General features: G+C 41.3%; 1 protein-coding gene across 1 annotated transcript; it reads right to left on the bottom strand.

Moving 5' to 3' along the window:
- Positions 1–1502: 1502 nt before the first annotated feature.
- LOC114656991 (uncharacterized) lies at positions 1503–23855 on the bottom strand. The gene is made up of 2 exons (XM_028808688.2): positions 23594–23855; positions 1503–3638 (listed from the first exon to the last, which is right to left on the bottom strand). Exon 2 carries the CDS (start codon positions 3625–3627, stop codon positions 2329–2331), a length of 1299 nt encoding a protein of 432 aa, XP_028664521.1. The 5' UTR covers positions 3628–3638; positions 23594–23855; the 3' UTR covers positions 1503–2328.

The following is a 23855-nucleotide window of genomic DNA, read 5'->3' as shown; positions in this document are numbered from 1 at the left end:
AGAATGACCTGACATGGCAGAGTTAAAGCACTAGCAAGCCATGCAATTATATAATTGACAAGGATTGGTTTTTAATTAAGCAACTGGGTTGGAACAAAAACCTGCAACCACTGCGGCCCTCCAGGACTGAATTTGCCCACCCCTGCTATAGCCCAGGGCTGCTGCCACCTAGCATTTTGGTAGGAGCAAATAGTCCAAGCAAGTTATCTCCCAATATTATACTGGCTTCCTGGCCGGGTAAGGATCTTCAGTCAGTGGGACGCCAGCATATTCTCGCCTATGTTGGCATCACCTGCTAATCTTGTGGCTGAGGCAGGGAGACATCTACCTTTCCTCTTGCCTATGCATTAGTAAGAAGTCTTGAACTATCCTGGAAGGAATACCAGCCCATGCTTGTCATCCATTGGAGTGGTTGCTCAGCTAGATTTTACCACTTGTAAGATATTTTGGATAAAATTAGAGTTTGATTAGAAAAAAAAATATCACGGTTAATTGCATAATTAAAATTTTGATTCAAAATTAACTGCATATTACTTACAATATATTGTATTTCCTTCAAGCGTGTTAAGAATTTTCTATAAAGCAGGAATAACTGATTCATTTCTAATACAAAAGAGTTTTAAAAATGGCTTGTCTGTGCATTTTAACCTCCTTAATGTTAGGTTTGGCTGGGGTAAACTCGGGTCTAACAATCACTACCTATTATGATGGTATATTTAACATGACCTATGCAGGGACATTCTACTCAGCGTCATGCGTGCACTTCATTTGTACATTTAATGCCATAGTACAGTAACTCTAAAATGCACAGCCTTTAGTTTCTGAAATAGCCAACACTGTTGTCCATTGGCGTATTCCCATTAATTTTGCAACAAAATCAAAAACCATTATTTACTGCTTTTCGAAATAACATAAAGGAAAGTATTAACGGCAGTTCTTTTTTTTCCCTATAACTCATAGATACACTTTTACAAAAATGGATAGAAAGACACCAGTGGAAGACACCGAGAAGAAGTAACTGTAGTACTGACCCTTTGTAATTTTAGGATTTGATGCCAAGATTTCTACTACTTTTTTTGTCTTGAATGAATCAAGTTTAAATCGTCTTTATAATATTTCCAAATACCGCTGTAGGTGTTTTCGTGTACTCCTCTCCTACTGTAAAGACTTTCATGATCTCTTCTGGTTTTCAATGAATCATCTCTCTTCTTGGTGTTTCATATTACAATGCCTTTTAAAATGTTTTCCTTATCTTTGCCATCCATGGTATCCTCTAATGTTAATGCCATAGTGCCTACATATTCAAAATTCATATTCAGCTTTTTTTTTCCCATCCATCCATTTTCCAACCCGCTGAATCCAAACACAGGGTCACGGGGGTCTGCTGGAGCCAATCCCAGCTAACACAGGGCACAAGGCAGGAACCAATCCTGGGCAGGGTGCCAACCCACCGCAGGACTCACACAAACACACCCACACACCAATCACACACCAGGGCCATTTTTTAATCATTTATTTGAGGATGATAGGTCAATGTGTTCCATTAATATTTTTACAATTCTTCACAAAATAACAGCAGTATTTCAAGTGCAATGTTGCCGTTTTATTTAATTTCAGGCATAAGAGACTCATACTCTGGTACGGCAAATTCTGAACAAGGTTAGGTGTTGGCCTTGTCTTTATATTAAATATTTATCTTTACTGCTTCTATGACCACAGTGGTACATGTCCAGGTTTAGCTCATCTTCACTGGCATAAAAAAAAATTAATAAAGGCACACCACTGCTGTTAAATGTTTGTGAATGGCTAGAACAAAGTACCCTCTCTTACAAAGTAGAATGCTCAAAGTGCATGGGACAAGAGTAGTAGGCAGGATAGAGGACATATTGGAACAATGAGGAGGAGGATAAAAATTTAAGGTACTTTCATTCCTAGGAAAGCTGCTGATGATCCTGAGGTAGAAACTAATACTAATAAAAGCCAGATGATCGTCCTTTAGAGTCCTCAGTCTGTAAGTGGAGCGGAATCTTGAAACTGGTTCAGTTTTGAAGTGTCCCATATCTTACTGTTTCTACACATTAACACAGTGTTTAAATTGACATATTTTATAAATACATATATACACAACACTGTACCCACATTCACAAATTAATATCTGTAACAACATCTCGTATAATGGGGGTAGCAAATACAGACAATTCTATGCATGTCAGCCACTCCTGCACTGTTGCTAACCACCAAGGACTGGATTTTTCACTTTGTTCAACTTTTGCATCAAAGGGTGAAAAAAACCCATCAAAGACGTCTACTTCATTTCTTGGCACAAACCTAGTTCAAAATGCCACTTTCTCGAATGACATTATTGACCCTTGGGACCAGCTCCTTGTGATATTCCCACAATTTGGTGTCCACAATCAGCTCCTCTTTGGACAGATGTCCCTGTAAAGGCACTCGCACGTGTACGATCCTGCAGACATCAAAAGGCACCCTGTATTGGTTTCCAAAGCTCTTCAGAACAGAGTGCACCGATGTCTGCTCCACTTTACGGGGGTTAATTATGAGCTTAGTGGGATTTATAACATCTTTACGGTCTGGCTCTCTGTGGATGTGTTCCATGATATTTATTCCTGGTACTTGCCTCCACAGTGACAGATTGAACCTTTCACTATCGTCAAACACGTTAACTGGATAGATGTGGTTCTCTACTATAAATACGCCCGTGTCAGGCTGTTCCTTCTCTAACTCATCCATCATCAGTTTCAGATTTGTGTGCTGGTAAGGAGCAATGATCTCATCAATGTCATTAAGAAGCAGGAACCTGGACTTGTACATGTTGCGATAAATACAGTCATTGAGAGTTGTGAGCTGGCCGAAGTAGTGAATGTCCCCACCGTGCTCTTCAAACCTCCAGCCAAATGAAGGATTGAGGAAGTGAGAGATCGGCCAAGGGATCACCTCCAACGTGCCCTCATTTACGTAGTACTGCAGGACCTTCTCCAGCATGTGGCTGCTGCTGGTGTTGTAGATCACTACTCTCCCAATCCCCAGTATCTTGTACACCTCCATCGTCTGGATGAACTGTAAGACATTGTTGTAGTCACCAAACAGGTTAGAGATGCAGACCGTCAAGTCTCGCTCAAAGCCGTCATTATGCGGCCGCAGGTTTTGAATTGGAATCACACTCAAGTTATTTAGTAAAAACTCTTGTGTTCGAAGACAGACATGTGTGGCCATACATCCATGGGACATTTTACAGAAAATATCTGCAGTTACGAATGGGAAGCCAAAATTGTCACTGTGCTGCTCTGTCACAACCTGGCTGATGAGGAGATGACCACTTTTGCACTTAAAAATGCAAAGAAGATTATGTGGCCCTTGTCTGTAAAACATGGTGATGATCCGAACGACACGGACTCCTTTCCTTTCATCCAAGTAGGCCGACACCTGAAGATGCCTAGCACTTTCAATCTGAGAAATTGTATCTTTGACCAAAATAAATTTGTCATCTGGTGGCACGGGACTTAAATATTTAGAGAACTGCTTTAAATTACATGGACCCAAGATGATGAAGAACACAACCATACAAACTAAAATCCCAAGTGCATTCTTAAGGTCTCTTCCAGGCATTGTAAAACTACCTGCAAAACAAAGAGGGAAGAAAATGTGTGCTGAGAATCGTGTCAAAAATTATGAAAAGTTATTTAATTTGATAAATTAATGAGTCCAATAATTCAGAACAATTTCAGATATATGAAGTTCTGCAATCATCATTCAAAAGTATCTACATGTACAGTGGATTCAGAAAGTCTTCTCCATCTGTACACTTTATTGAATTCCAAATGAATACATTGGCCATTTTTGCCCATCAATCTACACTCAATAACCCACAATGACAAAATGAAGACATGTTTTTCTCCTTCCTAGAACTATTCATATCCTTCATTCAGTATTTTATAGAAGCCCCGTTGGCAGCAATTCCAGCTTTGAGACTTTTTGGGCGAGTCTTTGCCTACTGTAAATCCAGGTGTCAAAGACATGTAGTCTATTCCATTCTTCCAGGCACATCCTCTGAAGCTCCATTAGACTGGATGGGAAGTGTCTTTAAACTGCCATCCTCAAACTGCTTTGGAGACAAAGTCAGAGAGGTGAGACTGCGTTGGTTTGGACATGTGCAGAGAAGAGATGCTAGGTATAATGAGAGAACGGTACTAAGGATAGAGCTGCCAGGTAAGAGGAGAAGAGGAAGGCCTAAGAGAAGGTCTATGGAGGTGGTGAATGTGACAGAGCAAGATGACAAGGGCAGGAAGATATGGAAGAAGATGATCCGCTGTGGCAACCCCAAACGGGAGCAGCTGAAAGAAGAAGGAGATGAAGTACTGCATACATTTCCACCTTAGGCTTTTAATAAAAATGTCTGAAATGCTTCATTAAATCATCAAATTATAAAAAGTGAACCTGTCCCACAAATGGCAGCATTCCATTCTGTTTCACATTTTCAATATGTCAGTTACTTATTATTACACCAGAAGGCGATGAGAAAAGAAATAAGAGATAGCGTTGGTCTGGACATGTGCAGAGGAGAGATGCTGGGTTGAAGACTAAGAAGAAGATGAAGACGAAGAATAACCACCTGCTCAGTAGCCATAACTGCTGACTCAGTCACTGTACAAGGTGTGTGGCACCTCATTACCAGATGACCTTGCCAAGGAGCAACTGATTTGTCAACAAGAACATTCTGATGAGGTAAGTACTGGGTCAAAGTGCAGTTTTCTAAATATATAACCATGGGTGGAGTGGTGGCTCTGAGCATAGGGATCTGCACTTGTAATCAGAAGGTTGTCAGTTCAAATCTCGTAAAATGCCCAAAGTGACTCTGCTTCATTGGGCCCTTGAGCAAGCTCCTTAACCTGCAATTGCTCCGTCCTGGGTATGACGTTAATGTGCATCCAGCCCTGCATATATGCCCTCCAACCTGCAATGAAAAACCTGGGCTTGGTGGCAGAATTGGCACTCCAGCCACCATAAAAAAACTCTCATAATGTTCCTTTCCATCTGAACGAGTGTGGTGCTGAGGTGTCACTCATTGCATGGCTGCACTCAGGTCCTAATCTGGGACCGTGAGTTGGTTTATCATGTGGTGGGCGTGGCAATATGCTGTATCAGAGCCTGCTCCTAACCTCCCTCTCTCTCTCTCCTATACCACCACGCAAAGTGCCAGGTGAAGTGTTGTCAACAAAATGGCAAGACCAGAGAAGTCAGCCGAAACATTTTTCACTCGTGACCCGCCGTCCATAATGCGTTTCAAGTAAAGGTTTTGTTGACCGGCATACATGAAGTTTATGTTGATAGATAGATAGATAGATAGATAGATAGATAGATAGATAGATAGATAGATAGATAGATAGATAGATAGATAGATAGATAGGATAGATTTCCCCTTGGGATTAATAAAGTAAGTGCAAAGAAAACCAGCAGCTCATTCTAGTGGATATCACCTCAAGTCCAGCTTGCAATTTCATTTCATTGTGTACTGCCAGATTAGATGCTGTTGGGTTCGGTAGGGCAAAGTGGACATTTCTCATTCTGCTAGGCTTTAGTGGTGGCGCCCCAGGCCTGTTAAGGCAGCAGATCGAACAGGCATTGCAGAAATCCTTCTTTTCATCATTAAATGGCAGCCAAATAGAAATGAGACATGAAATGAGCTGACAGATGACCAAGTAAATTGGAGCTTCAATCTGAGAAAACTCTGATTAATTTTAGCTTTTAACACACTGCAGTAGATCAGAGTATCATCTGAATAAAAATGTCAGTCCAAAGTTACAAATAATATGGTCAAGGAGAAGCATGTAGATATAGAAGAGCCGAGGACAGATTCTTGTGTGAGCGATGCACAGCTGGACTTGCTGTGTCTAGGACTAACAAACTCCTGTCTACCAGTCAGCTAGGACTTAAACCACAGGAGGGCTGTGCCAGAAATACCCAGAAGGTTCTCCAATTTCTGGAGAGTAGAACGTGATGCAAGACAGTGTCAAATTCTACCATGAAGTCTGATAGAATTAACATGCTGGTTGGCCCAGAGTCTGCTGCCAAAAGCAAAATCAGTAATTATATAAAAATAGTGACAGCTGGGAGCACTGGACAGAGGACAAGACATCTGGACACAGACAGAAAAGCTAATTGTTCTTTTCCATAAGCACAAACAGTAACATGGGATGTACTGCATGCAGAGGGAAGCTGGTTTCTAAGGGCAAGACAGGACAGATTAGAACACATTTTGAGAGATTTCATAGGGCCCAAAAGGAAGGACAATGAACAAGACACTCAAAAATACTATGAGTGAATCACCTTGTCCAAAAGGCCTGTACAGATAGACTATGCCTTATTTAGCGTTTGTTTTGATTTTTGTAACCTGTAGATTGACATGTGTACCCTACTATGCTGAACTAGATGACTTACAGTGATGTCCATTCTAGGGTGGGGTTAACTGTCAATATTGTCTCTTGTGTTGTTTCGGTGGTAATTCTGAAACAGGCTATTTCCCTCCACCTTTTTGAGGCCCATTAGTTGGGGGTTATCGATATATTCTGTGCTTTGTGGGTGATTGAAGATGTAAAGGGCACTAGTGGAATGTTAGTGGTGAAAAAGCAATAAAGAGGCTTGTAATGTGCTAAGTGAGTACAAAGAGGGGGATAAATGGAATGCTGGATACCCCAAGGACTATAATCTTAGTCACTTAGAGGCAAGAACCTGCACTGCAGGGAGCTGCACAACAGTGACTGTGACTGTGGGAGTGATGCTCCAGCATGAAGGCAGTTTAACATTCCTGTGGTGGTCCTCCAAAGATTTGTGCTCAGGGTGCACTATCACTTTTGCTACATTTGAAGGGGTGGCAAATGGCACTGAGCTCTGTGATTCCACCAGGCTAGTCCCACTGCAACTACAGCTGAGCTAACCACCACGCCACAAACCACCTCACAACTGGTGTGCCTTTTATGGCTACCATAGTCAGGAATTGGAGGAAGTGTACATCTCAGATGAACCATCAACCCAGGAATATAACATGAGGAATTGGACATTAAAGCTAAATTAATTGGGTACATTTCAGCTTCAAATTCTAAATTAGAATGTTAGATTTGATGTTTTGTTAAGCAATTATTTAGTAAGTAAATTGGGTCCAATAAAAAAGTGCTACAAATTAATAACAGTAAGGTGAAGAAAGCTTGAACAACATTCTGTAAGAACAAATAAGGTTAGACAGGTTTTAGGGCCTTTTGACAAACTGGTATCCTAAATTGTAAAAAATAGAGTTCAGAACTGTAAAGTTTATTGCAGAGAATTTATGAAACTATGGGAATGTAATATGATGTACAATGCAGTAATTTTTAGTTTTTGAATGGGAAAGTGACCACATTAGAGAAGGACACTAAGAATTTGAAGGAGGTATTTCATATAAAACACCAAGTAGTGGAATAAACCAAAATATTTTACTGCTCAAGTAGCGAACAGGAGAGGGTGTCTGCCTGTTGGGTTCAGCTTCCAGTGGTGATCTGTTGGACAGGAAAACAAATGATACTCCATACAGGTTGTCCTAATTTATTCTGGCCAGAATTGGTAGTAGTCGGACCTCTCTGCTGATTGAATAAATTGAGCATCGGAAATAACATAGGTTTATTCGATAGTTGAGATGAAGGCCTCGTTTGAGGAAGGGGTTCCTTCCTATGGCCATTCATTTTGTCATCAGATGCAAAGACACTACATAAACATTTCTGTTATTTGTATAGCAACTCTTAACATTGCAGCTTAGATATATGGACTTCTGTTTTGGGGTCTAGGGGTGGAGCGTATAGTTAGAATTGTTTAGGTGAAACATTGTAATGTGGCAAACACTAATTTGGAATTGATACATCACTTGAACTTGGAATAGGTGTTTAAGATTTAGGCAATCCAGCTTCCATCTTGCATACAACATCTCAGTCACTTGAAGAAAAAAAAAAGAGCTGCAGAAATAAACAGAACACAACGGGACTAACAAGAATCAGCTAGATAAGGATTCACAATGCTTATGAAATCAATATGAAATGGCAAAATTTTGTAGTATATCTGATGGGATCCTAGTATAAGAACTACATCTGCCGATACATTTTTCTTTTTCTTCTAATGTGCTGTGAAGTACTTCAAATGTCCTTGGTGAGCCAAATCTGCTTGAGGTACCGAGTACTTGGGCAGTAGGAGGCAACTGGAAGGGTATGGGAACACACTACCAACCCAGATGTGGCCAAGGGTTTGAAGGACCCACAGTTCATCAAAATAGGGGTGGAGTGTTGTGGGGTACAAAATCTGTACATTTTGTTCTGTATTTTCATTATATTTTGCTCAAGACAACAACAAATGAACTAAATTCAGGATACATCAAAGCATATCCTCTTCCCAAGGAACACATGCTGGTGCCTAGTGCTATTGATTAGTTTATAACCTGGGCATATGGGGCAACAAGTAGCTAAATTGGTTTTCAGCCTGGGAAAGGAAGACATGCCTTTTCTTCCTTAATACCAGTAGGTATTAAGCAACATCAAAAAAGTTTTATTGTTTGGGAAAACGGACAGTGAATTCATTCATTCATTAAAATTGACAGCTAGCCAATCAGAATATCTTACAATCACATCTTACAAAACCTCCCGGTAGAATTTTATGATAAATATGCCTCATCCGAAGAAGGGAGAAGAGAACAGAGTGACGTCAACGTGCGTCCATTTCCATCCGATTGTTAGAAAAGCATCTAATGAACAACTACGAGTGCTCGACCACAAACTGCCTGCAACATTCATCCTTGTCATCTTTAACTTTTTGTAAGCGTTTTCTAAAGACTATGTATATATATCTAGACTTTACTTTCAGTCCTATTTTCTATTATTCTTTATTCCACTGGTATTATTATTATTCATGTAATAAATACCATGCTGCTTTTAACTTTCTATGCTTTGTCTAAATGTCTAGAGTGACTGAAGTACTCAAATGTGGCACTTGGTGCCATGGCCCACCTGCCAAGTTGTTTTGCCTGCCTAAGGAAAAGTCATCCCAGATGGAGGATCGCGGGAATCGTGGGAAAGAGGGGTCCTTTCATCGGATTGGCTGGCCCAGCACTGTTTCAGCCGTGGAGTGGCCAAATGGGGGAGGCAGCTTGAAGGATGAGGTCTCCAGGACTCTATACAAATCCAAATCTTATTATGGGATATATCATCTACTGTTAAATTCTGCTCTGTACTTCTAAAATGTATATTTTTTATTTCTTACTATATTGAGAAATTGTTCTGTTCTGTGTACTGCATTGTATTGTATTGACCCCGTTCTTTTGACACCCACTGCACGCCCAACCTACCTGGAAAGGGGTCTCTCTTTGAACTGCCTTTCCCAAGGTTTCTTCCATTTTTCCCTACTAGGTTTTTTTGGGAGTTTTTCCTCGTCTTCTTAGAGAGTCAAGGCTGGGGGGTTGTCAAGAGGCAGGGTCTGTTAAAGCCCATTGTGGCACTTCCTGTGTGATTTTGGGCTATACAAAAATAAACTGTATTGTATTGTATTGTATTGAAGTAATAAGGTAGATTTCTTTGAGCTCCTGGTGCAGCCAGAGATTCACCATTACCTCTGTGCTGCAAGGTTTATTAAGGGCCGAGGGTGTGAGCTCCACCCAAAAGTAGGGAGCGGGATGTAAAGTAAAGCACTCTTGGCTGACAAATGGCCAATATTCAAGGATGCTGAGCCTTTGTATGTTTAAATGTATTCTTGGAGACCAAAAGTAATATTTAGGTCTTTAAAACATTGTATGTTGTTTGTGCCGATAATAAGTAAGTAAGTGTCTTGAAGAGCTGAGAGAGTGACAGGTTATGCTATTCCTGAGGCACTTGTGTGGTTTAAAGTGCTAGAGGTTAACCAGTTATGTGTGTTATTCATAGGGCACTGTTGCTCAATCCCTGGTGTAAGCAAGGGAATGTGAATGTGAGGAAAAGGAGAGATGAAAGGAAGGGAAAAGAGCAAGGGTGTTTACTTCCAATATTCTCCAATGCACCACAATCTCCAGGTAATTCTGAGGTCTGTCCAGTAGTTAAAGAACATGCTGCACCCATAGATATTTCACCACTGTTAGGAAAGTTAACCAGTGCTGCACTGAAATTTGATTTAGGACAAAGAAATCAGATAGAAGGCAGAGAAGCTGGTGAGTATGAATGGCAATTGTTGACTAGAGGGCATGAAATGGATAATGGCTTAAGGATACTGAGTAAAGAACGTGTGGAATTAAAACAAAGAACAATGGAAATTAAGGGAATTCAAGTGTTTGTGTGTCAAAGGTCTGAATGTGCTAGTGCAAGAATGGCCGAGTTGGAAAAAAAGTGCACCAGCTTAGGAGTTGGTTTGAATGAATCAGGACAAGCCAAAGAACAAAGGATGGGGGGATGGTGCAGCAGGAAGGTTTCCAAGCTCAGACAGCAAGTCAGGAATGCACAGGGGTGTGAAAGTCCTAACAGCTGTGCTGGGATCAGCAGCAATTAAAAAGCACACACATTTAGGTTCAGTAATTCAAAACCTGACTGACCAGTTGTTTAAAAAGACAGCCTATGAATCTCCCTGTAATAAAATGGAGAAAAGTGAGCTGGTCTTTAGTAAAGAACACAGGTCAGTTTTAGGAGAGATGCTGGATCTGGCACTGGGATTTTGGAGAGGTTATAGCCCACACTTTCAAGTAGCAGTTACCATAAAATAAAAAATAAAAAAGAACGCACAGGCAAATGAAAAAAAAAAAACTAGAAGGGTAGCGCAGGAAGACAGGAAAGGGAAAATAGTTATATATTTCTGTTTCAATTTTCCTCCCTTTTGTAATAGAGCTACTTCTATTATTTGAGGTTTTACGGACTTTGGGTTGGTGCAGGTAATAAATAGTGAATGCAATTAGCAGAGTAAAATCCATGCAGGAGATTGGGTTACCATTAGCACATTGGAGCAGAGTGGCAGTGTGGCCAAGCTGTTCCAATGAATGCCTGGAAGCAAAGTTTTAGTGTTGGCACCAGGTTAACAACCAAGAAATGAGATGGACAGAAACTGCTTTGTCACCTTCCATTTTGCAGACCTGCCTACGTAGCGGAATGGATAAACAGCGGAAAAGACAAAAGGCAAAGACTAAAGACAAAGACAAGAACAAGAACTGAAGAGACAGCAAGAAAAAAGACACTTACTGGGGTTTAAGTGAGTAACAAGTCCACGAGTCATGCAATAAGAAGGCTAGTCAGAATAGCTATACTGTAGTTTAAAAGGAAAGGTTTGTTCATTACTGCAGCAAATTTATATTCCAAGGGGTGGAAACTGAACAAACCAGTTAGGAATGTCAAAAATAAGGGGATTAATTTTGGGCTCATACAGTATACATTCTGGGTATTAATTAATTAAGTGGGTTAATTAATATAATTAATACTATTATTAAGGAAAATGTATACTAAGAAAATTGGTGAACATTTCAGGAAAGCAGATGCAGCTGGTACATTTGCAAATCATATGGGCTCCGATGTTTAGGTATAGTCTAATTGGGAAAATACGGAAGCCCTCCTGAGGTTGTCAGCTGTGGTACAAGCAGAGGACCAGTAGGCCAATTCTGAACCAAGGTGTTTAGCACAACGAGTACGCATATGGTGAGCAAACAACTCTAGGGGTGGCCTACAGGGGGAATGATGAGTTGCATAGCTGTGATGTCTCATGGTGGTGATGCCAGCCTATACTGGTAAAGGCTGATGGCAGTCAAGAGTTGCACCATGGGTAGGAAAGCACAAGAGGCAACTAAATCAACCCCAAATGTGTGAAGAGGGGCCACAGAGGTTGGTTTGTGAACAGTTTATGCAGTGGCACATGTACTCTCACTTGGGCAGAACTGGCTGTGCTGGCACCTGTGACATGTTACCTTTCAAATTTTGATATTAATTGTACAGCTGCATATGCTTAAATGAATAGTTTGGGACAGGGGTCTAATTAGCAGTTAGACACAAAACCAGTAAAGAACAAAGGTCACTTTTAGGAATTCGCAATAGACTTAAATTGCAGTATGGTTAGTTTAGTGGAAGGTGTGGACTTGTCTCATTTTGAACCACCAGATCTGATGACATATGAAGACTGCAGAAAGCTAAACAAACAGTTGAAGCAAGCTGGAGCAGATACAAGTCATCAGAAGCGCATCCAAGTTCTTCAGATTGTCTTTGAAATAAAGAAGATATGTAATGGACAAATGGTCACGGACAACTTTCAACACTGGGAGAGCAAATACTGCAAATCAAAGCACAAGTTATGCATCAGACTCGTTAAACAATTAAGACTGTTTATAAAGACATTGTACAAAACATTCATCGAGGTGGAGTGTTGTGATGTGAGATTTTACATATAACTTGATGAATATTTTGTATGTCTTAATTTGTAATTTAGGCATAGCAATGTAATTTAGTGTAATTTAGGAATGGGTCTGTTTGAATTTTACGACAGGATTTGGGGGAAGATGTGCCTTAAACCGGTTCGGTTAGTGTTTCTTTGCTTAATTCATTTCTACCCCCGCAAGAAAGACTTAAAGACATATGGTCTTGGGGGTGACAGGTTTTAAGATGTTGTATTCCCCCATTGGTCTGAGGTATGGCTGTTTGGAATTGGCTTGTCTCAGAGGCCTTGAAGTACTACGACGCCCTATTGGCTGTAGGGGTTGGACAGAAAATCTATAAATGTACATGTTTAACCTCACACTCTCTCTCTTACTAACCAACATCTGAAAGAAGCATCTCTCTTGCTAACCTGTGATGAAGACAAGACAATGAAGTGCACAGCTCAGCAGCCATTTTGAACAGACATGTGGCTGAAAGCTGAGCACCAATGATGCCTTAACTAGAGACATTTAAGTAACTAGAAGTCTATGTGCCGCCTGAACTACATATCACCATTTAATCAGGTTGTATGGTTGCCAATATTCAAATATACTTTGCATTTTGTTATTATTTATGAATATTATCAATAATACATTGTTTAAACTGTAACTTAACTTCTGCTTGTCTTTTTACTACATCTAATTGCCTGAGGTTATAGATATAGAAGGGAAGGTGGGGATAAGTTATATACAATAATACCTTATAAACAGTGGTAAGTCTGTGAGATTAGGCATTCTGACAAAGGCTACATGTTAATAATACAATAGGGGAAAGTAGAGCAATATATTACTCTACCAAGACAAAACATATATACACACCAGTAATGGCGTACTGCACGAGAACATGCAGTGAATACACTTGACTTATAGTTTTCATGCTCTTTCTCTGTACGTTTAACATTTGCTTGCTCAGAGGTTGATGCGCTTGCTGCTTTGTGAGCACCTCTTCTTTTCTCCACTCTAGTGGCACACCTCTTCTTTTGTCTGCATCTTTTCGCATTAAAACTGATTAAGTCAGCTGGCACTTAAATCATTCTTAGGGCAGATTGAAGACTTAAGATATGAAGATGCAGAGGAAGTGACGGCGAAAGTGGTAGGGATGAGAATGGCGCCCGTATGCATGCACCTCACGACCACCCTGCTGCCGAGAGTTGATTCTACAATAAAATAAAAATAAAAGTAATAAAACTCATCACCCTGACAGCTGACAGTAGAGGTCACGTAGTATATGTGTACCAAATTTCAGGTCAATAGGTCAAAAGGTTTGCAAGCTACAGGTGATTTAAAATCCTGGACAGACAAACGAACAGCCACGGTAGCATATTGCATAAGTAGATATATTTCTAACTGTTTCAGAAAGCCTTACTGTTATAAGGTTTAATTGTTCAGGAGTCTGTTCCAGAAAGTAGAATTAGTGCGTAATAGAGTAAAGTAGGTCAGGATTCACAGAAAAACAATCGGGCTAATTCCATTCCACAGAACCTGGATTTAGCCAAACCAGAATTTCTGGAACAGATTATTCCAGAATTATGTGATTGAGGAGGCCAATGATGCAAAATGAGGAGGCAAAATGAGCATACCTCACAAATGCTGCTTCTTGGAACAGGCTCCAGATTTGTCCATTCTATAAAGAAAGATCTGATGAAACCCAGCAGAGTTATGGGGGCAACCAATTCACTGAAACTAACACGCAAAAGAGTAACTTTAAACGTGCCAGATTGACTCTTTGCAAACTGAATAATGAAGAAGTTGAGCATCCAATCATGAAATCATCTTCTTCTGGCTGCTCCCGTTAGGGGTTGCCACAGCTGATCATCTTCTTCCATATCTTTCTGTCCTCTGGATCTTGTTTTGTTACACCCATCACCTGCATGTCCTCTCTCGCCACATCCATAAACTTTTGCTCAGGCCTTCTGCTTTTCCTCTTCCCTGGCAGCGCTATCCTTAGCATCCTTCTCCCAATATACCTAGTATCTCTCCTATGCACATGTCCAAACCAACGCAATCTCGCCTCTCTGACTTTGTCTCCCAACCATCCAACTTGAGCTGACCCTCTAATGCAGGGGTGGGCAGATTCAGTCCTGGAGAGCCACAGTGGCTACAGGTTTTTGCTCCAACCCAGTTGCTTAATAAGAAGCCCTTATTGCTAAAGTAACACTTCAGTTTCACTTTGTCTCGTCCATTGAGATTTTGAACCCTTATTGCTTAGTCTTAAACAGCTGTATTCTTGGTTTTTAATTGCTCCTAATTAGCAATACCATGCAAATGACAAAAGAGACCAGAATTTCTCAATTTAGCTTGTTTTCATTTACACCTGTGTGTATTTATCACACACTATTTGGTTTAATTAAATACTTGGAAGGAAAGTGAAGAGAAAAAAGTAAAGCACTGAGAATTACTCATCTGTTTTAGACTTTAAATCATTTGGATGATATCCTTAGAAAGGAAAATAAATCTAGGATATGAGAATGACCTGACATGGCAGAGTTAAAGCACGAACAAGCCATGCAATTAAATAATTGACAAGGATTGGTTTTTAATTAAGCAACTGGGTTGGAACAAAAACCTGCAACCACTGCGGCCCTCCAGGACTGAATCTGCCCACCCCTGCTCTAATGTACTCATTTCTAGTCCTATCCATCATTGTCATACCCAGTGCAAATCTTAGCATCTTTAACTGTGCCACCTCCAGCTCTGTCTCCTGCTTTCTGGTCAGTGTCACCGTCTCCAACCCATATAACATAGCTGGTCTCACTACTGTCCTGTAGACCTTCCCTTTCACTCTTGCCGATACCCATCTGTCACAAATCACTCCTGACACTCTTCTCCACCCTGCCTGTACTCTTCACTTCTCTTCCACAATCCCCATTACTCTGTACTGTCGATCCCAAGTATTTAAACTCATCCACCTTCGTCAACTCTACTCCCAGCATCCTCACCATTCCACTGACCCCCCTCTCATTTACACACATATATTCTGTCTTGTTCCTACCGACCTTCATTCCTCTCCTCTCATATCTCCACCTCTCCAGGGTCTCCTCAACCTGCTCCCTACTATCGCTACAAATCACAATGTCATCAGCAAACATCATAGTCCACGGAGACTCCTGTCTAATCTCGTCTGTCAACCTGTCCATCACCATTGCAAACAAGAAAGGGCTCAGAGCCGATCCCTGATGTAATCCCACCTCCAACTTGAATGCATTCGTCACTCCTACCGCAGACCTCACCACTGTCACACTTCCCTCGTACATATCCTGTACAACTCTTACATACTTCTCTTGCTCTCCCGACTTCCTCATACCATACCACAGCTCCTCTCAAGGCACCCTGTCATATGCTTTCTCCAGGTCCACAAAGATGCAATGCAACTCCTTCTGGCCTTCTCTAAACTTCTCCATCAACATCCTCAGAGCAAACATTGCATCTGTGGTTCTCTTTCTTGGTATGAAACCATCCTGCTGCTCACTAATCATCACCTCACTTCTTAACTGTACCTCCACTACTCTTTCCCATAACTTCATGCTGTGGCTCATCAATTTTATTCCTCCTATAGTTATGCAGGACTGCAGTATCCCCCTTATTTATAAATATCGCCACCAGTACACTACTTCTCCACTTCTCAGTCATCCTCTCACTTTCCAAGATTCCATTAAACAATCTGGTTAAAAACTCCACTGCCATCTCTCCTAAACACCTACATGCTTCCACAGGTATGTAATCTGGACCAACAGCCTTTCCGTTTTTCATCCTCTTCATACAGTTAGGTCCATAAATATTTGGACAGAGACAACTTTTTTCTCATTTTGGTTCTGTACATTACCACAATGAATTTTAAATGAAACAACTCAGATGCAGTTGAAGTGCAGACTTTCAGCTTTAATTCAGTGGGGTGAACAAAACGATTGCATAAAAATGTGAGGCAACTAAAGCATTTTTTTAACACAATCCCTTCATTTCAGGGGCTCAAAAATAATTGGACAATTGACTCAAAGGCTATTTCATGGGCAGGTGTGGGCAAGTCCGTCGCTATGTCATTATCAATTAAGCAGATAAAAGGTCTGGAGTTGATTTAAGGTGTGGTGCTTGCATGTGGAAGATTTTGCTGTGAACAGACAACATGCGGTCAAAGGACCTCTCCATGCAGGTGAAAGAAGCCATCCTTAAGCTGCGAAAACAGAAAAAACCCATCAGAGAAGTTGCTACAATATTACGAGTGGCAAAATCTACAGTTTGGTACATCCTGAGAAAGAAAGCAAGCACTGGTGAACTCCGCAACGCAAAAAGACCTGGACGTCCACGGAAGACAACAGTGGTGGATGATCGCAGAATCATTTCCATGGTGAAGAGAAACCCCTTCACAACAGCCAACCAAGTAAACAACACTCTCCAGAGGGTAGGCATATCGATATCCAAGTCTACCATAAAGAGAAGACTGCAGGAAAGTAAATAAAGAGGGTGCACTGCAGGGTGCCAGCCACTCATAAGCCTCAAGAATAGAAAGGCTGGATTGGACTTTGCTAAAGAACATCTAAAAAAGCCAGCACAGTTCTGGAAAAACATTCTTTGGACAGATGAAACCAAGATCAACCTCTACCAGAATGATGGCAAGAAAAAAGTATGGAGAAGGCATGGAACAGCTCATTATCCAAAGCATAACACATCATCTGTAAAACACGGTGGAGGCAATGTGATGGCTTGGGCGTGCATGGCTGCCAGTGGCACTGGGACACTAGTGTTTATTGATGATGTGACACAGGACAGAAGCAGCCGAATGAATTCTGAGGTGTTCAGAGACATACTGTCTGCTCAAATCCAGCTAAATGCAGTCAAATTGATTCATGATACAGATGGACAATGACCCAAAACAACCCAGGAGTTTATTAAAGCAAAGAAGTGGAAAATTCTTGAATGGCCAAGTCAGTCACCTGATCTTAACCCAATTGAGCAGGCATTTCACTTGTTGAAGACTAAACTTCAGACAGAAAGGCCCACAAACAAACAGCAACTGAAAGTAAAGGCAGTAAAGGCCTGGCAGAGCATTAAAAAGGAGGAAACCCAACATCTGGTGATGTCCAGGAGTTCAAGATTTCAGGCTGTCATTGCCAGCAAAGGGTTTTCAACCAAGTATTAGAAATGAACATTTTATTTCCAGTTATTTAATTTGTCCAATTACTTTTGAGCCCTGAAATGAAGGGATCGTGTTCAAAAAATGCTTTAGTTGCCTCACATTTTTATGCAATCGTTTTGTTCACCCCACTGAATTAAAGCTGAAAGTCTGCACTTCAACTGCATCTGAGTTGTTTCATTTAAAATTCATTGTGGTAATTTACGGAACCAAAATGAGAAAAAAGGTGTCTCTGTCCAAATATTTATGGACCCAACTGTAGCCGTCCTTACTTCCTCCTTGCTAATCCATTGCACTTCCTGATTCACTATCTCCACATCATCCAACCTCTTCTCTCTCTCTCTCTCTCTCATTCATCAGCCTCTCAAAGTACTCTTTCCATCTGCTCAACACACTCTCCTCGCTTGTGAGTACGTTTCCATCTTTATCCTTTATCACCCTAACCTGCTGCACATCTTTTCCAGCTTGGCCCCTCTCTGTAACCCATCGGTCCTTTTCTGCCTCCTTAGTGTCCAACCTCTCATACAACGCATCATACGCCTTTTCTTTAGCCTTCACCACCTCTCTCTTCTCCTTGCGTCTTATCTCCTTGTGCTCTTGTCTACTTTCTGCATCTCTCTGACTATCCCACTTCTTCTTTGCCATGCCCTTTCTCTGTATACACTCCTGTATTTCCTCATTCCACCACCAGGTTTCCTTTTCCTCCTTCATCTTTCCCGATGTCACGCCAAGCACCCTTCTTGCTGTCACCCTTACTACATCTGCTGTAGTTTCCCAGCTGTCTGGTGACTCTTCACTGCCACCCACTACCTGTCTCACCTCCTCCCTAAACTCAACCTTGCAGTCTTCCTTTTCAACTTCCACCATGTGATCCTTGGCTCTGCCCTCACTCTCTTCCTCTTCTTGATCTCCAACGTCATCCTACAGACCACCATCCTATGCTGCTTAACCACACCACTGTGCAGTCTTCAATATCCTTCAGATCAACTCTTCTGCATAGGATGTAATCTACCGGTGTGCATCTTCCTCCACTCTTGTACATAACTCTATGTTCCTCCCTCTTCTTAAAATACGTATTCACCACAGCCATGTCCATCCTTTTGGCAAAATCCACTGTCCTCTGACCTTCTTCATTCCTCTCCTTGACACCATACCTACCCATCACCTCCTCGTCTCCTCTGTTTCCTTCACCAACATGCCCATTGAAATCAGCTCCAATCACCACTTTCTGTCCCTTGGGTACACTGTTCATCACTTCATCCAACTCACTCCAAAAATCTTCTCTCTCACCCATTGCACACCCAACTTGCAGTGCATACACACTAACAACATTCATCATCACACCTTCAATTTCCAGCTTCATCATCATCACTCTGTCTGACACTCTTTTCACCTCCCAAACACTCTTGAGATGCTGTTCCTTCAGAATAACTCCTACCCCATTTCTCCTCCCATCCACACCATGATAGAACAATTTGAATCCACCTCCAATCCACCTGGCCTTACTCCCCTTCCATTTAGTCTCTTGCCCACACAATATATCAACCTTTCTTCTCTCCATCATATCTGCTAACTCTCTCCCCTTACCAGTCACACTGCCAACATTCAAAGTTCCTACCCTCAGTTCCACTCTCTTTACTTTCCTCCTCTCCTTCTGCCTCCGGACACGTCTCCCCCCTCTTCTTCTCCTTCTTTGGCCAACAGTAGCCCAATTTCTGCCAGTAACCCTCCCCATTTATCCGGACTTGAGACTGGCACGAAGAAACAATGGCAGGGTTAGCATCCAAGCATGAAATCAAGGTGTGTAAATGTCCTGTCAGAAATGCTGATCTCAGCTGCAGTATTTAATTAGCAGACAGAAATCAACAAAGTGATGAAAATGTCATGACCTTGACTGAATAAACAATCAACATGGAACCACAACTCTAAATCCTGGCAAGAAAAACACAAACAGACATTCTGGTCTCCATAGAGGAAGATCTGCATGAAAGTTAAACATCTGAGGCTTTAATGTTTCTGAGTAACCATTCAAAACATGACACGCTCAGTGTTACACATTGTGGCTTTGAGCAGACGTTGATGCAAATCACAAACATTTCCGGTCATTTTCTTCCTTTTGTGTTTGTGTAAAATGCAGTTTCCTTCACAAAAATTGGAAATACCATACATATTGGCAAAGCAGCCACAAAAGCATACCTAACTTGGAAACAGAGTCTGCTCACACACACACACACACAGGCCATCTTCCCAAGAGGGAAGTAAATAACCGCCACCAAAGACGAACCCCATAGAGTTTCTGGCAAGACCATCAAGCTTAAACAACTGAAGCATTTTTGAGCATTAATAACCGAGAATAGACCTGCTGATGGAACAAGCTGTCCATCTTCATCCCTTCTGCAAAGTCCCTAACTTTTTAAGACTCTCCTCTTTAGTGGATGTTTATGAATATCCTTAATAATACAGCTTTGATCTGAGGTTCTGTAATGGAATAAGACAACAATAGGACTTCTGCCTGGTGTTGCAGTTCATTTAGCTGATGGTGTTTATGAATGACCCACAAGTTTGAATATCAAATATGGAATACAGATACCAGTCTGTCCTCTTATCCATTCTTAAGATAATGAGAGGTCATACACAGAACACTGTACAGATGCCGAGGCCAAATATGTGGAGTTTCTGGTTTAAACTGGTTAACCTACCATTTCAAAAGTGATCATGAGGAGATTTCTGTTGCAGTTTTGGTCATAACTGTCATTAACCTTTGCTTTCTTTTGTCAATTATTTACCAGATAACACAGGGTTTGGTGCAGAGAGTGGAATATTTGGGATTACTCACAGAAAAGACTAGAACAAGTCGCTATGCTAAACACTTAAAGTTATTGCTCTTGGACTATTTCGCTATCATTGATATTGCAAAACAGACTACGATGCTTACTTGAGAGTATAACACACTTAAAAAAAAGTCTAGGGGTACATGCAACACTTCATCAGAGAAACCTGTGTAAACTTTGTGTGATGAACTCTTTTACGTGTTCATTTCTTTCAGTAATATTCCCCCACATCATGTTTCTCCCCATTTATCGGATGTGCCAATGATCTTCACACACGGTCACCAGCATGTTGTTGCTTTTCTGGCGTGAATATTGTTCCATCTGTTTCTCAGACTTGTAGTCCATGGTTGATCAGCTGTTCAGCGATAGAATCACATTGCCATGAACAAGTGCTAATCAGGACTAACCTATCCATGACTGTGTGAGCCGACTGAAATCCAATGATCTGGAATCCGTGCGTTAAAGAAAGTCAGGATTCGTTCTGAGATCCAGGATTATCTAATGTTGCTTTCTGCAACAGACCCCTGGTTATTTAACCGTCTTTCTCAATGATGCCCCCTGAATGCTTGTATACAAAGGCACCTTTTACTGACATGGGACAGGCTTTGTAATTCAGTGCATCAAAGTGCCTTTTTGCCTAAGGGTTCTACCAGGGCTGTGGAGTCAGTAGATAAATGTTTCCATGTTGATTGAAGGAAGGCAACATACACATCGTCATTTAACCACAGAACTACTGGCTAGGATGTGGACTCTCTACCGTATTGGCCAGTTTAAACAAAAGACAAGAACCCCTGAACACACATCAGGCCGTAGCACACACCTCCACCTACATCATTACACTTGTTTACACTCAAATGAACTTGTTAAAACACATTATATCTGAAATCAAATGAAAACACTTTTTGTAATGTACCATAATCCAGATTACAATAAGTGAATGTCAGGTTATATAATAGGCAGGGCTGTAACGATTAGTTGACGTAATCGACGACGTCGACTAGTCATAAGCAGAACCTTCAATAGAGGCTCCAGTCACAAAGAACCACATTGTTTTTTGTAACTGCAATGCACTACATGAACGTCTGGGGGCAGTATCATTTATTATTGTTTGTCAAGACTGCACACAGTCCTACCAATGAAGAACAACGTCTGAGGAGAAGAAGAACGTAGAGGAAAATAAACGTGGTTGCAATGGCGAGTCGGATAGAGAAGGGGGAAGGAGATGGAAAAAAATTGAGACAGAAACTTTCTAAAGTGTGGGAGCACTTCACCGAAAAAAAAAGTCGAATGCAGATCATGCAAAGCGGAGCTTTCTTTTCAGGGCAGCACCACCGCGATGCATGAGCATCTGAAACGCAAGCATCCTGGAGCTGTGATGCCGCCGTCTCTTGAGAGGTAAGTTTTAGCGAGTAAAGTTAGTGTCACGTGTTAACGTTGATGTTTGTACTATAATGTGTATGTCAAGGTTTCGACAATGATAGTTAACCCTTAAACCACCACATACTTGGGGGTTAATGCATCCCTGGACGCCAAATACTTTTTAGCTGCACTTTTTAAGTAATCGTCACAATTCACAAAGAAAATGTGAATTTTTAATGGAACACATTTTTTTCATGCAAAGAGTATCACAATTACTGCAACACTGATCATTTTACACACTGCAAATTTATTAGCAAGAAGATGAAATTGACAATGGATCATTTATGATTTGAAGCCTAAGATAATTTTCAATCTGTCACATTTTACTCTTAAGTGTTTTATTTAACCAAATAGTGCACGACAAATCCACACAGGTGTATATGGGAACAAGTTAAATGGAGAACTGCTGGCTCCGCTTTTATTTGTATCTTAGTGCTAATAAGAAGCCATTAAAACAGTGAATGCAGCTGATATAAGCGATTAAGGGTGGGGAATCTTAATAAGAGAGACCTCTAAAATGAAGCATCAAAATGTCACTGGAGGAATAAGTGCTTCATTAGCAATAATTGACTTCTCTTTAAGAAACTGTGTTGGAAAAAAAAAAAAACCTGCAGCCACTGCGGCTCTCCAGGTTCGATTTTGCCTACCTCTGCCATAAGGAACCCATTTTTGGTTCCCAAAAGAACCAACCGCATGAAGGTTTTCCAGAAAGCAGCTTTTATTTATTGAGACCCAGAACAGGTTTCATACAGTAAGTAATAAGTAAATATGTACTTATATAAATAATAATAATGAATAGGTGGCAACAGAATTGTGAAATCTGAAAGGTTCACTGTTTTGAAGGGGCACTTGCTGCATACAAGGACAGGCAAATTTCAGGTTTTCTTAATCTGTTCGAGTCCTGCGAGGTAGTCAGCCATACACTAAAGATTTCACGGTTTTTTTCTACATATTAGAAATTTGACAAAACCAAGTTCATATGCAAAGAACCCGTCACTGAATTAAATAAATCTTCGTCAAGCAATGGCGGAACCACACAACCCATTAAAGAACCACGAAATGCCATTAAAGAACCGGCATTTTTTTTTTTTTTTTTAAGAGTGAATATTTGTTATTCTACAGATGACTCGGCTCAAAACCAGTCACAAAAACAGAACACCACAAACAAGAAACGCTGCTCTCGGCCCACCGTAAATAAGGACACATGTAGCACCCGTTTGAAGCCCCCAAATCCGTCGACCCTGCACCCGGTGTAATTCGAATTCGGAGCGTGCTGCTCGATCATTCCACAAAACGTTCCCTACATCAGATACAATTGCCAGAACTGAAATCTCACCTGATCCTTCCGTCTCGGGTAAAGGAGACGCCCCGAAAGCCTTCCGTAGTCTGCGGCTTTGAAAGTTACGCAGCGCCCTCGTCCCACCGCGCACATTCAGAAGTTTTCAGCAAAACCGTCGCTCTCGTTAAGTCGTGATGACATACTGATGTCACACTATATATTTCTATCTAACTGTTACCATTATCACAGGATACATCACTTTATTCATTGCGCGATGTACGCCCCGAAGTAACTCGCCCAGCTGCTCCTCATTGGAGGGATGACGCTGTACGTGCGAGAGGACTCGATCGATGAGAATAGAAGCAGAATATTTCTTAGAAAACCAAACGATATTTCTCCCTCTCTCTCCCTCTCTCTCTCTCTCTCTCTCTCTCTCACAAGGTATATTTTAATTACAGTTTCAGCCGCGGATACGCCTGGCCGCAGGTGTAACTCACCTCTGGTGCGGAGCTGCGCTGAGCCGCTGTGGTCGGAGGACGCGCCTTTTTGCCAGTATGGACTCTGGAGGACCGGAATTAAATAGGACCTCCGTATCCGTCTACCTCTCTTCTACACCTTAAACTTAGGAATTCGTCTTGTGCTTGGGCGCTTCTCTGACAGCAGCCACCGACTAGCTGCTACATAATTCGGTATCCATCCGTTAAATGGTAGGCTCCCTGACGCCGTTTTCCAAATTTCTTGTTTGATTTCGTCCAACCT

The sequence above is a fragment of the Erpetoichthys calabaricus genome, chromosome 9 (genome assembly GCF_900747795.2).
Source record: "Erpetoichthys calabaricus chromosome 9, fErpCal1.3, whole genome shotgun sequence".
NCBI classification, from domain to species: Eukaryota; Metazoa; Chordata; class Cladistia; order Polypteriformes; family Polypteridae; genus Erpetoichthys; species Erpetoichthys calabaricus.
This window is presented reverse-complemented; position numbering and strand designations above follow the sequence as displayed.